Genomic DNA, 12313 nt, shown 5'->3' with positions numbered 1-12313 from the left:
AGACGGACGATCTATATTATCAAGACTGGGAATTATTCCCAACCACCCTCCCCCCACTTTGCAGCCTTTGGGATCCCTCTGATTGAGATTGCAGAAAAAAATCCTGCTCAAAGTAATGGGGTGAGCTCCCGTTACTTGTCCCAGCTTCTGCCAACCTAGCAGTTTGAAAGCATGTAAAAAATGCAAGTAGAAAAATTGGTGGGAAGGTAACAGCGTTCCGTGTGTCTTCGGCGTTTAGTCATGCTGGCCGCATGACCATGGAGACGTCTTTGGACAGCGCTGGCTCTTCGGCTTTGAAATGGAGACGCGCACCGCCCCCTAGAGTTGTGAACGACTAGCACACGTGTGTGAGGGGAACCTTTATTTTTACCCTTAAACCAAGGACAGCTTTGCAGCCTTTGATTCTCCCAGTTTTTTTCAGTTTCGTCTGAAAAGGTTGCCTGGTGTTTAATCAGTGAGATGAATCAACAGAACCATTTAGCTAATTCTCTATGTCCAAGATAGCTTTGGACTTTTATATTTTACAAAGCAGATTAGCCATTGTGAAATATATCCTTCCACACGATGGGATTCTTTCAAAGCAGTTTGTAATATGTTGTTGGATCTCTTCTCCTAAGAAACAAATATTATGCTGAATTTTTGAATGGAATTCATCATGTTCTATGCCTTAGTGTTCCTACGTCTAATTCTACCCTGCCTGATAAATCAAACATTTGTTCTCGCCTATTCTCCTTAGCCATTTAAAGATCGCTGTGAATGGTTTTATGAACACTTGCATTCTGGACAACCGGATTCTGACATGGTTCATAGGCCTGTCAGTGAAAGTGATATTCTGCTGGTTGATAGAGGTAGGGACGTTCATGTGTACAATATTCTTTGCACTGAATATTTTACTTATTGAACAAAAGTGAGAAATTAATGTTTTTCATATTTAGATTCTATTTTTAGGAGCAGCTGTGAAGTTGTCTCTAAAGCAAATTGTGTAAAGTTGAAGCAAGGAATTGCTGTACGTTTCCATGGTGAAGAAGGCATGGTGAGTAACGTTACATACAGAATAATAACTTATCAAATATTGTTTTTAGGAGCATAGTTTCCTTATGATAGAAGTTGTTCAAAAATTGTTACAAAATTTGTGTTAAATGAAGGAGAAAATACGAAATGGGCTTGAAGCGGATATTTCAAAACACAAATATTTCTGAGAGCAAAGATTAATGATAGAATTTTTTGTTACTTCTGACTTACTAGGTGCTATATCTGTGCCCAATGTTGTTTATTACTCCATATTTTGTCTTATTCCATATTGTTTCTTATTCCAAAAGCACTGGGTAGAAAAATGTAGCTGTTAATCAGGTTTGAGCCATAACGTCTTAAGAGCAGGCATGTCAAACAAGCAGTCAATGGGCCACATCGAGACCACGTAGGCCATGCCCACCCCTGCCCCAGAAGGGCATAAAAGATCACAATAGGTCACGATATGGGCCGCAGTGCGATTGGGTTTGACACCCCTGCTTAAGAGAGATCAGAAGTTTATAACTTCCATGGCAGCTCTAGACCTATCCCTAGTTATCAAAGACAGATCAACTTACAACAACAATGTAGCCCGGTACTAGGTGACTGGACTTGATTTTATGAACGTGGTTAGAACAGTAATAAATTGAGTTACTGCATTCATTAAGTGAACCATGTGATTGTTAAGTGAATCCATTCTTTTGAATTATTATTATTATTTTGCTGGAAATTAGCAACAAACGTAAATTGTGATCATGTTTCCGTGGGTCATTACAACTGGTCATAAATATGAGCTGGTTGCCAATCACATGAAATGCAATCCATTTTATACTGATAATGAGCATCTTAGCACATTCAAATTATGCATATGTAATACTATATAAATTTTTGCTTCTAGGGTCAAGGTGTGGTACGTGAGTGGTTTGATATCCTTTCCAATGAGATTGTTAATCCAGATTATGCCCTTTTTACTCAATCAGCTGATGGTATGTTGGTGTCTCTCTCCAGGTTGCAATACTTATAGTTCATTTAAAATAGTAAACTGAATCTCTTCCCGGAAATTTGAACCTTCCTGAGGCTGGTGATTGGAGCTGCTGGCTACAAGGGGGCAGTCAGAGAGACAAAGAGGACTAGGTAGTAGCCTGCCAGCAAATCATGTATCTATAAACCAAAATAGCAATAATACATTCTGGATTAGTGCGCTTGAGATTGTGATTTTCTTTTATTTCAAAATGACCAGCTTAGTTCAATGTAATAGCTGTTTTGCATCTGTCTTTCGCAGTACTCTTTTCAAATTTGGATACTGTCCCCTTTGTAAACAAATTATTAGTCTACATAGACAGATTATCTATCTAGAATCTCTTATGTGTGCTCTCCAAGCAGAAATTAGGTGCCCAATTCGGCCATTCCACATTATGGAGAGTCCACGCTATCAGACCCCTCTACCGCAAAGATCCTGCAGGAGAAGAACAGTCTGGACAACCGTGGGATCTGGCAGGGTGAGAGCTGTGAACCATAAACATAAAAGCTTTTGCTGTGACCCAGCATAATATATATAGCGCCCTTGCTGACCTTAATGGGACACTAAAGAGACAAGTCATGGTAGTTGTGATAATGATGACTCAAATAAGCAGGGGATCATGGTCCAAAATGAAGAACTTTCTTTGGAAAGGCGAAATGGGGACGCAGGTATCACACATCAGTTGCACAGGAAGATCAAGGTATGTAAAAAGAGAAGTCACCTTCTGGTTGGTGATTCAATTGTAAGGCATGTAAATTTAGGAAACGATATGGAGGTTTTAAAAGAGGTCAGGTGTCTGCCAGGTGCTACTGCCAGCAGAAACAAGAGGCGTATTCTTAAGATAATCAAAAATGCAAGTAAGGACTGACTTTGATGCTATTATACATCTTGGCACAAATGATCTGTCCCAAAAAGATGTACTTTCTGTGAAGAATGATTTCCAGAGCTTGGGGTATGAACTTAGTAGTGTAGGTTGTAGGCTTATCTTTTCAGAGGTTTTACCAGCACATAAGGAACAAAAAGGGAAGGGCCAGCGTGTAGCAGAGTTTAATGTGTGGCTAAAGGAGTGGTGTAAAAGGGAAGGTTTTGGTTTTATTAGTCATGATGCCTGCAGCTGGTCCAATTAAAAACTGTACAAAAGAGATGGTTTGCACCCATCCAAGAAAGGGACTGAGTTACTTGGCATTAAATTCACAGATTTTCTGGATAAACATTTAAACTGAACAGCGGGGACAGAGAATTAATTGATACAGAACATTTCTGTCCCCAGCAGTCTAAAACTCATAGGGTTATCAGTGCATGTAACATAGATGTTTGTGGGGTAAGATTATCACTCCTGCTGTCAAGCAAAACCAAGCATTTAATAGTGAGTGCCATACCATGTGCATGAATCATACAAGTGGCAAGAAAATAGGGGTAGTCAGGCATAACACAGGTTATGTAGACAGTAAACACAGGGTCAATCAAAATGGACTCAAATGTCTATACACCAATGCACAGAGTATGAGGAATAAACAGGGCGAATTAGAAATTCAAGTAAAAGAGGGCAGATATGATATTGTTGCCATTACATAAACTTGGTGGGATGAAACACACAAATGGAACATACAGCTAGAAGGATTTAAATTATTTAAAAGAAATAGACCAAATAAAAGAGGAGGTGGAGATGCACTTTATATAAGAAATAACTACATCTCTACAGAAATAGAGCACAACAATGATGAGAACTACCTTGAATTCATTTGGGTCAATATTAAAGGTTGTGGGGGAAACGACATTGCCATAGGTCTATACTACAGGCCACCCAACCAAGCAGAGGAAGTAGATGAACTTTTTGCTAGTCAGCTAACTAAGGTATGTAGGAAGCACACCACAATAGTCGTGGGGGATTTTAACTACCCTGACATCAACTGGGAAACAAACTCTGCACCAAGTGGAAGATCCAACAGGTTCCTAACGAACCTAGCAGACAACTTTGTTTCCCAAAAAGTAGAGAAGGGAACAATGGGATCTGCCATATTAGACAATTCTCACTAACAGAGAGGAAATGATAGAAGGTGTTGAAGCCATAGGAACCCTGGGGGCAAGTGACCATGCAATATTGGAATTCAACATTATCCAAACACAAGTAGTAGAACAAAGTCAAACTAGAGTCTTGGACTTTAAGAAAGCTAATTTCAATAAACTTAGAGAGAGCTTGGGAAGAATTCCATGGATGAGAATCCTCAAGGGGAAAACAACTCAAGAAGCTTGGAAAATTTTGAAAAATGAGATTACAAAAGCTCAGTCTAGCACAATACGAATGAAAAAGAAAAATAACAGCTCCCAAAAGAAACCAGCATGGCTGCATAAAGAACTCTCTGACACGTTGAAAGACAAAAAAGTTAAGTATAAAAAGTGGAAAAGGGGACATAACTAAGGCAGAAAATCAACAAATAGCCCGAGCCTGTAAAGATGAAGTGAGGAAAGCTAAGGCTCACAATGAAGAAAGGCTTGCCACAAAAGTAAAAAAATAACAAAAAAAGCTTCCAACATGTTAAAAACAAAAAAAAGGTTAAGGAAACAATTGGTCCATTGCTGGGAGGAAGTGGCAAGAAGGTGACAAGCAACAGGGAGAAAGCAGAACTATTTAACTCATTTTTTGCATCTGTCTTTACACAAAGGGGTAAAACAGTCCAATTATCAAAAACAGCACCACAAAAATCAGATTAGGAACACAAATTGAAATAGGGAAGAAAATGGTAAGTGAGCACTACCCCACTGTGTTTCCCCGAAAATACAACGGGGTCTTATATTTTTTTGACCCATGAAATATGGCCTTGGGCTTATTAAAGGGGAGGGCTTATTGTTTTTGGGTTGCCGGCCGGCTGCTCCCTTGCGACCGGGCTCCCAAAGAGCCGGGCACAGCCTCAGGGTCAAATGGCTGTGTTGCGCTGTCGCAGCAGCAACACAGGAGCCATGAGGTGACCATGCTCACGAGCAGCTGCCCAGCAACCCCCCTTTCCAGCCGGGCACAGCGCCGCTGACTGACCTAGCGGTACCCGGAAGGCACCAAGCAATGCGAGCGCCTGTTCACCGCCCTCCGACTCCCGCAACTCAGTACCTTTGGAATGCCCCTAGGTGAGTGAATCAGGCTCAGCATGGCTGGAGAGGGGGGTTGCGTGAGCGGCTTTTCTGCTCCCTGCTCATGCGACTCGCAGGCTCACGATGCTTTTGGTTAACTCTACAGTACCTGCAGAGCCAGGGCATCTCTGCTGCTGGCGCCGCCCGCCGCTTGGTTTTTTTTTTTTGTGGTTTTCAAAGCACGGAGGATGGATGCCGCTCTGGAAGTACACTCTGGTAGCGTACAACCATAGAGCGTACTCCCAGAGCGATATCCTACCTCTGTGCTTTGGAAGCCGCAGCGGAGGACGGATACCGCTCTGGGAGTACGCTTATGGTTGTACGCTCTGCAGCCCAGTTTAATGAAAAGAAGGACTAGGGGAGACATGATAGCAGTGTTCTAATATCTCAGGGGTTGCTACAAAGAAGAGGGAGTCAAACTATTCTCCAAGGCACCTGAGGGTAGAACAAGAAGAAATGGGTGGAAACTAATCAAGGGAGAAGCAACTTAGAACTGAGGAGAAATTTCCTGACAGTTAGAACAATTAATCAATGGAACAGCTTGCTTCCAGAAGTTGTGAATGCCCCAACACTGGAAGTCTTTAAAAAGATGTTGGATAGCCATTTGTCTGGAACGGTATAGGGTTTCCTGCCTAGGCAGGGGGTTGGACTAGAAGACCTCCAAGGTCCCTTCCAACTCTGCTATTGTATTGTATTAAATATATTTCTTATAGTTTACAAGTTCCAATCCTGATACAAAAAAAAAAAGTTTTAAATGTGTTCTAGTGGTTAGTTCTGTGGTTTTTAGCTATTGATTAATAGAATTAATAGAGAATCATTGCAGTCAAGTTAGTAACATAGTTGTTAAATGAATCTGGTTTCCCCATTGACTTTGCTTGTCAGAAGGTTTCAAACTGTGATCACATGGTCCCAGGATATTGCAACGTCATAAATATGAGTCAGTTGCCAAGCATCTGAATTTTGATCACCTGACCATAGGGATGCTGCAGCAGTTGTAAGTGTGAAAAACAGTCATAAGTCACTTTTTTCAGTACCATTGTAACTTCAGATGGTCACTGATTGAACTGTTGTAAGTCGAGGACTACCTATATAGCTGCTTTCAGACCTTTAGTTTCAGAATCAAGTTGCCAGACTACTAGCCCAAACTTTTGTTTAACTGTTAAAATTTATTGAATCTGAAGATGTTGACAAAATCAGAAGTTTTTGAATAGAAAGTCAAAATTGCATATTTTAAAGGAATAATTTCCTCTCTCCAGTCTTGAGTTTCGGTAGTTTTATAGACGAGTCACAATGATGTCTGCCACTGTTAGCATGCTTAAATAGGGCAATTGTAATTTGTATAGTGACAAGTGAAATTAGAAAATCAACAAAGTCTGTGGTGCTTTAAAAAATTGAATTTTAAGATTCTGTCACCTGCAGAATGCACTGAAGAGATACAATACAATACAATACAATACAATACAATACAATACAATACAATAGCAAAGTTGGAAGGGACCTTGGAGGTCTTCTAGTCCAACCCCCTGCCTAGGCAGGAAACCCTATACCATTTCAGTCAAATGGCTATCCAACATCTTCTTAAAGACTTCCAGTGTTGGGGCATTCACAACTTCTGGAGGCAAGCTGTTCCACTGATTAATTGTTCTAACTGTCAGGAAATTTCTCCTCAGTTCTAAGTTCTTCTCTCCTTGATTAGTTTCCACCCATTGCTTCTTGTTCTACCCTCAGGTAGAACAAGAGACTTTGATTATATTATGTTTATCAATTAATTATGTCATAATGTTTATCAACATTGATTCATGAATTCTTCCTAATTATGTTAGATATTTTAAACTTAGCCATTTACTGTGAGAATTATATTTTGCATCCCATTTACTTATATAGCCTTTTGACATTGTCTGGATATGTATCTGCCATTGAGGATGACCTTCTATGTGTATAATGAGGGAATTCTTGTGCACAAAATTGTCTGCTATGCTTTTTAAATCTGTTTTTATTGCTACAACTGGAATAATTAGAAATCTATTGATGAAAATCAATTTTTATTTGAAACCAGGACTGTACATCTGAAATATATTTGTTTTCTTCTTTATTGTATTTTTTCATTCTAAAGAAAAGCATCACTTCATTTTGTATATTATTCTGAATCTCAAAAACAAAAAAAAAGTTTGTAATATAAAATGACTGATGTTTTAAAAGCCATAAACTGAATCTATTTTTTTTTAAAGGAACCACTTTCCAGCCCAATAGCAACTCTTCTGTGAATCCTGATCACTTGAACTATTTTAGATTTGCTGGACAAATCTTGGGTTTAGCTCTTAATCACAGACAACTAGTCAACATCTACTTCACAAGATCGTTTTACAAACATATTCTTGGTATGATTCTATTAAGGTGTTAACGATTTTGTTGAGATGTCTAGTGGATAATAAAGCCCTCTAAAAGTTAATTGTATTATGTTATTTAAGCTTCTTTCCTGCTCTATTACTGTACTTAATGAGAGCTGCAGCATTACTACAAAAACAACAGTGTATGTATTTGTATGTGTGTATAAATAAATAGGGCTCAGTGGCTAAGACGCTGAACTTTTCGATCAGTAAGGTCGGCGGTTCAGTGGTTTGAATCCCTAGGACTGTGTAATAGAGTGAGCTCCTGTTACTTGTCCCAGCTTCTGCCAACCTAGCAGTTCGAAAGCATGTAAAAATGCAAGTAGAAAAATAGGAATCGCCTTTGGTGGGAAGGCAACAGCGTTCCATGTGCCTTCAGCATTTAGTCATGCTGGCCACATGACCATGGAGATGTCTTTGGACAGCGCTGGCTCTTCGGGTTTGAAACGGAGATGAGCACCGCCCCCTAGAGTCAGGAACGATTAGCACATACTGTATGTACAAGGGGAACCTTTACCTTTACATAGATATATAGATATAGATATATATCTCTAAGCTTCCCATATGAGTATAATAATAGCTAAACATCTGATGATACCAATTAGCATTAATGTAGTGCTTTTATAAAAACTTTTCATGTAAAAATATTTATGTAGATATTACAGCAATTAGGGCTAGTTAGCTAATGTCATGGACATATTTACAAATGGGCTTGGAAGTTGAAAGTGACAGGCTAGCTGCAAAAGCTCTGTCTTCAGTGAATCCTTTAGGAAAGATTTACAAGAGGCATTTTCCTGTATTCTCGCTCTTAGCCACAGCAGTAGCACATATAATGTAGCTTTAGTTGTCAACCAGTTAACAATAATTTCATGGCAACAGAAGTGCTTGTAATAAATCACTTTCCTGAAGGTAATCTGTGTTTTTTAAGCAGCCGTATCCAGTTCCCTTTCTTCTTTCGCCCTGTGTTATTTCAGAAAGTCTGCAGAGGGCAGACGTTGACCATGAATGAAACCATTTCTGCAGAGTGGGTCTTAGACGGAACTGAATTTTGTTTGCATTGTCTCCAAGGTATTCCTGTAAACTATCAGGATGTGGCATCTATTGATCCAGAGTATGCAAAGAACTTGCAATGGATTCTAGACAATGATATCAATGACTTGGGGTTAGAGCTGACCTTCTCTGTGGAAACGGATGTATTTGGAGCAATGGAAGAGGTGCCTTTGAAGCCGGGTGGTGCAGGCATAATTGTCACACAGGAGAACAAAGTGAGTCACTTGGGATTATGTTTTTCTGGGGCGATTCTGAAAATTACCCCCCCCCCCACCTCCTATCTGCAAAATTGGGTCTAATGGGCAGCATTTACTAGTGCATTGAGAAATTATATCAGAAATAAGCAGCCATGGCTATCAGTTATTATTAGGTACCATACAGAGTCTGTTTGAAACATCAGGCATATTCCTTCACCAGTTCTGAAGGAGCAATGGTATAATAAAATCATAAAACATATATAGCTTTCTTCTACGGCACTTATTTAACAGTACTCCGATTCCCCTTTCTTAACTATGCTTTTGAGAAGCAATTCACTCCTAGATTTCTGTTTACATGGAACTGCTTCATGCAACTTTTATTTTCATGCAATATTGTTAGCCTTTTTAAAGCCTTTAGAAACTTTTATAGTGTAGTTTTTTTATTTATTTGTGCCTTTAAGTCAATGTTGACTTCTGGTGACTGCGTGGACATGTGCTACAGTTTTCTTGGCAAGATTTCAGAAGTGGTTTGCCATTGTCTGCTTCCTAGGATTCAGTGCGTAGTAATCTTATTTCCATTGATTTCAATGGCAAAGGCATTGCTGAAAAGTTTTGATCATATTCCATTTTCAATAGATTTATCAGATATAAAACTAAAAATCCCTATGTACATTTCTGCAGGTTGCCAGATCTCGTTGTATGTCTGTCAGGAAGACGCATATAATACAATATGAGTCCAGTGGGTCAAAATTAGAATGAGTTTTGCTTAGATTAAATCCATGCAATGATGTGGAATAAGTGCATAATAGCTAATTTAAACTCCTGTAGCTTTTCGGGAGTCTAATCCAAGATTGACTGATCTGGATCCAACCTTAGCCTTGATGAATGCAACATATAATAAAACAGACATTTCATTTTTATTTTATTAAGGATGTATAGAAAAGGTATGGTTTCGCAGTCGGTTGGGAGACCGGGGATGCTGGTTACACCCGGTCGCTTGTACCAACCCCCGCGTTCTAGGTGGTCAGGATCTGCAGGCCCAGGGCCTGAGGCTGTTGTTATGCAATGCGAGGTCCATTGTCAATAAGGCCCCCCTCATTCATGATCTAATTTTGGAGGGGGAGCCGGACCTCGCGGGAATAACGGAAACCTGGTTGGGCCACGAGGGAGGGTTACCGCTCGTGGAAATGTGCCCACCAGGTTACCAAGCATTTCACTAGCCCCGGGCCCAGGGAAGGGGCGGTGGGGTAGCAGTGATTATTCGGGAGGACTTAGAGCCGAGGGAGTCCACTGTGCCACAGACGTCCGGATGTGAATCCCTTGTTATGAAATGGGGCCCTGGGAGGCAGTTGGGCCTGCTGATAGTATACCTGGCTCCCCGCCATACATCAGCGACCCTGCCTGAGCTTCTCGAGCTGATCTCATCGGTGGCGGTTGAGACCCCCAAACTTTTAGTGATGGGGGATTTTAACCTGCTGTCGGTGGGAGAAGCATCAGAGGGGGTTCGGGAGTTCATGGCTTCCATGATAGCCATGGACCTGACTCAAATGATTCAGGGCCCGACACACGAGGGAGGTCACACCTTGGACCTTGTTTTTGTCTCTCGCCAGTGGTTGAGTGATCTGGGAGGAGTGAATTTAACCATCACTCCTCTGTCATGGTCAGATCACTCACTCCTCCGTCTTGACTTCCCTGGTGCTACCCCCCGCTGCGGGGAGGCGGAACCGGAAAACACTAGATGGTTCCGCCCCAGGCGCTTGATGGAACCAGACAGGTTCCAGACGGAGCTTGGGCCACCTCCTGCAGCCCTGACCCGCCCTCGGGTAGAGGACCTGGTGGCCGCGTGGAATAATGCGACTACCGGGGCCTTGAACCGGGTGGCGCCTTTGCGGCCTCTCTGGCGGCAACGATCCACCCTGGCTCCTTGGTTCACCGAGGAGCTAAGGGTGATGAAGCGCCGCAAGAGATGCCTAGAGAGTCGTTGGAGATCCTCCCGATCCGAATTTGACCGAGCACAGGTACGAGCCCATTTAAGGACGTACCTAGTGGCATTGAGAACGGCCAAACGTCAATATTGTGCCGCTCTCATTGCATCCGCAGAGAACCGTCCTGCCGCCCTGTTTCGGGTGTCCGGCTCCCTTCTGTTTCAGAGGCCGCGGGAGGCCCCTTTACAGGGTAGGGCAGAGGAGTTTGGGAAATATCTGCAGGATAAAGTCGCTCAAATCCGGAAGGATTGGGTCCCCTTCAGTGGCCCAGTCGAGACGCCAGTGGTGAGTCTTGAGAAACCTTTTTGGGAGGAGTTTGACTTGGTTGTCATCGAGGATTTGGACAGATTGCGTGGACGACTACGACCTACCACATGTTTGCTGGACCCGTGTCCCTCCTGGATTGTACTGGCATTCTGGGAGGTTACACGCGACTGGCTCCTGGGCCTAGTGAACGCTTCGTTGGGTGAGGGGTCTCTCCCGGCCGCCTTGAAAGAGGCGGTGGTGAGACCCTTGCTCAAGAAGCCTTCCCTGGACCCTACGGAGCTGGCCAATTATCGTCCTGTCTCCAACCTTCCCTTTTTGGCGAAGGTTGTAGAGAGTGTGGTGGCTTCTCAGTTTCCACGACATCTGGAGGAGAATGATTATCTAGACCCGCGCCAGTCCGGCTTTCGCCCTGGGCACAGCACAGAGACGGCCTTGGTCGCGTTGGTAGATGATCTCTGGAGGGCCAGAGATAGGGGCTGTTCCTCTATCCTGGTCCTATTAGACCTCTCGGCGGCTTTTGATACCATCGACCATGGTATCCTGTTGCACCGACTGGAGGGGTTGGGGGTCCGGGGCACCGTTTTGCGGTGGTTCGGCTCCTACCTCTCCGGCTGGACGCAACGTGTGTTGGCAGGGGAGCAGAGGTCGACCCTAAGCCCCCTTACTTGTGGGGTGCCACAGGGGTCGGTCCTCTCGCCACTCCTGTTCAACACATACATGAAGCCGCTGGGTGAGATCATCCGTGGTTTTGGGGTGGGATATCATCTGTACGCTGATGATACTCAGCTGTACATTTCCACCCCGAACCACCCCAACGAGGCCGTCGAAGTGATGTCCCGGTGTGTGGAAGCCGTACGGGTCTGGATGGATGACAACCGACTCAGGCTCAACCCTTCCAAGACGGAGTGGCTGTGGGTTCCGGCTCCCCGGTTCAACCAGATAATTCCATCTCTGGCCATTGGGGGCATTCAACTCGCCCCCGTGGAGCAGGCGCGCAATTTGGGCGTCCTCCTGGATGCCAGGCTGTCCATGGATGAACATGTGACAGCCGTGGCCAGGGGGGCGTTCCACCAGGTTCGCCTGGTGCGCCAATTGCGCCCCCTATTGGACCGGGACGCCCTACGCACAGTCACCCATGCGCTGGTGACGTCTCGCCTGGACTACTGTAACGCTCTCTACATGGGGCTTCCCTTGAAATGCACTCGGAGACTGCAGTTGGTCCAGAATACGGCCGCGCGGGTGATTATGGGGAGTACTAAGTACTCCCATGTGACA

General features: G+C 43.2%; 1 protein-coding gene across 2 annotated transcripts in view; it reads left to right on the top strand.

The window, feature by feature from the left end:
* The window catches only part of HACE1 (HECT domain and ankyrin repeat containing E3 ubiquitin protein ligase 1), a 54280-nt gene that overhangs the window by 24845 nt on the left and 17122 nt on the right, over positions 1-12313 (top strand). For both annotated transcript variants that reach the window (XM_081943652.1, XM_081943653.1), the window contains exons 15-19: positions 737-848; positions 936-1033; positions 1907-1994; positions 7381-7530; positions 8608-8804. In XM_081943652.1, coding sequence (XP_081799778.1) covers positions 737-848; positions 936-1033; positions 1907-1994; positions 7381-7530; positions 8608-8804 — 645 coding nt within the window. The remainder of the gene's footprint in view (positions 1-736; positions 849-935; positions 1034-1906; positions 1995-7380; positions 7531-8607; positions 8805-12313) is intronic.

This window comes from Natrix helvetica (assembly GCF_964273705.1).
Source record: "Natrix helvetica genome assembly, chromosome: 2".
NCBI lineage: Eukaryota > Metazoa > Chordata > Lepidosauria > Squamata > Natricidae > Natrix > Natrix helvetica.
The sequence above is the reverse complement of the archived record's forward strand: the minus strand, read 5'-3'. Positions and strand labels throughout refer to the sequence as shown.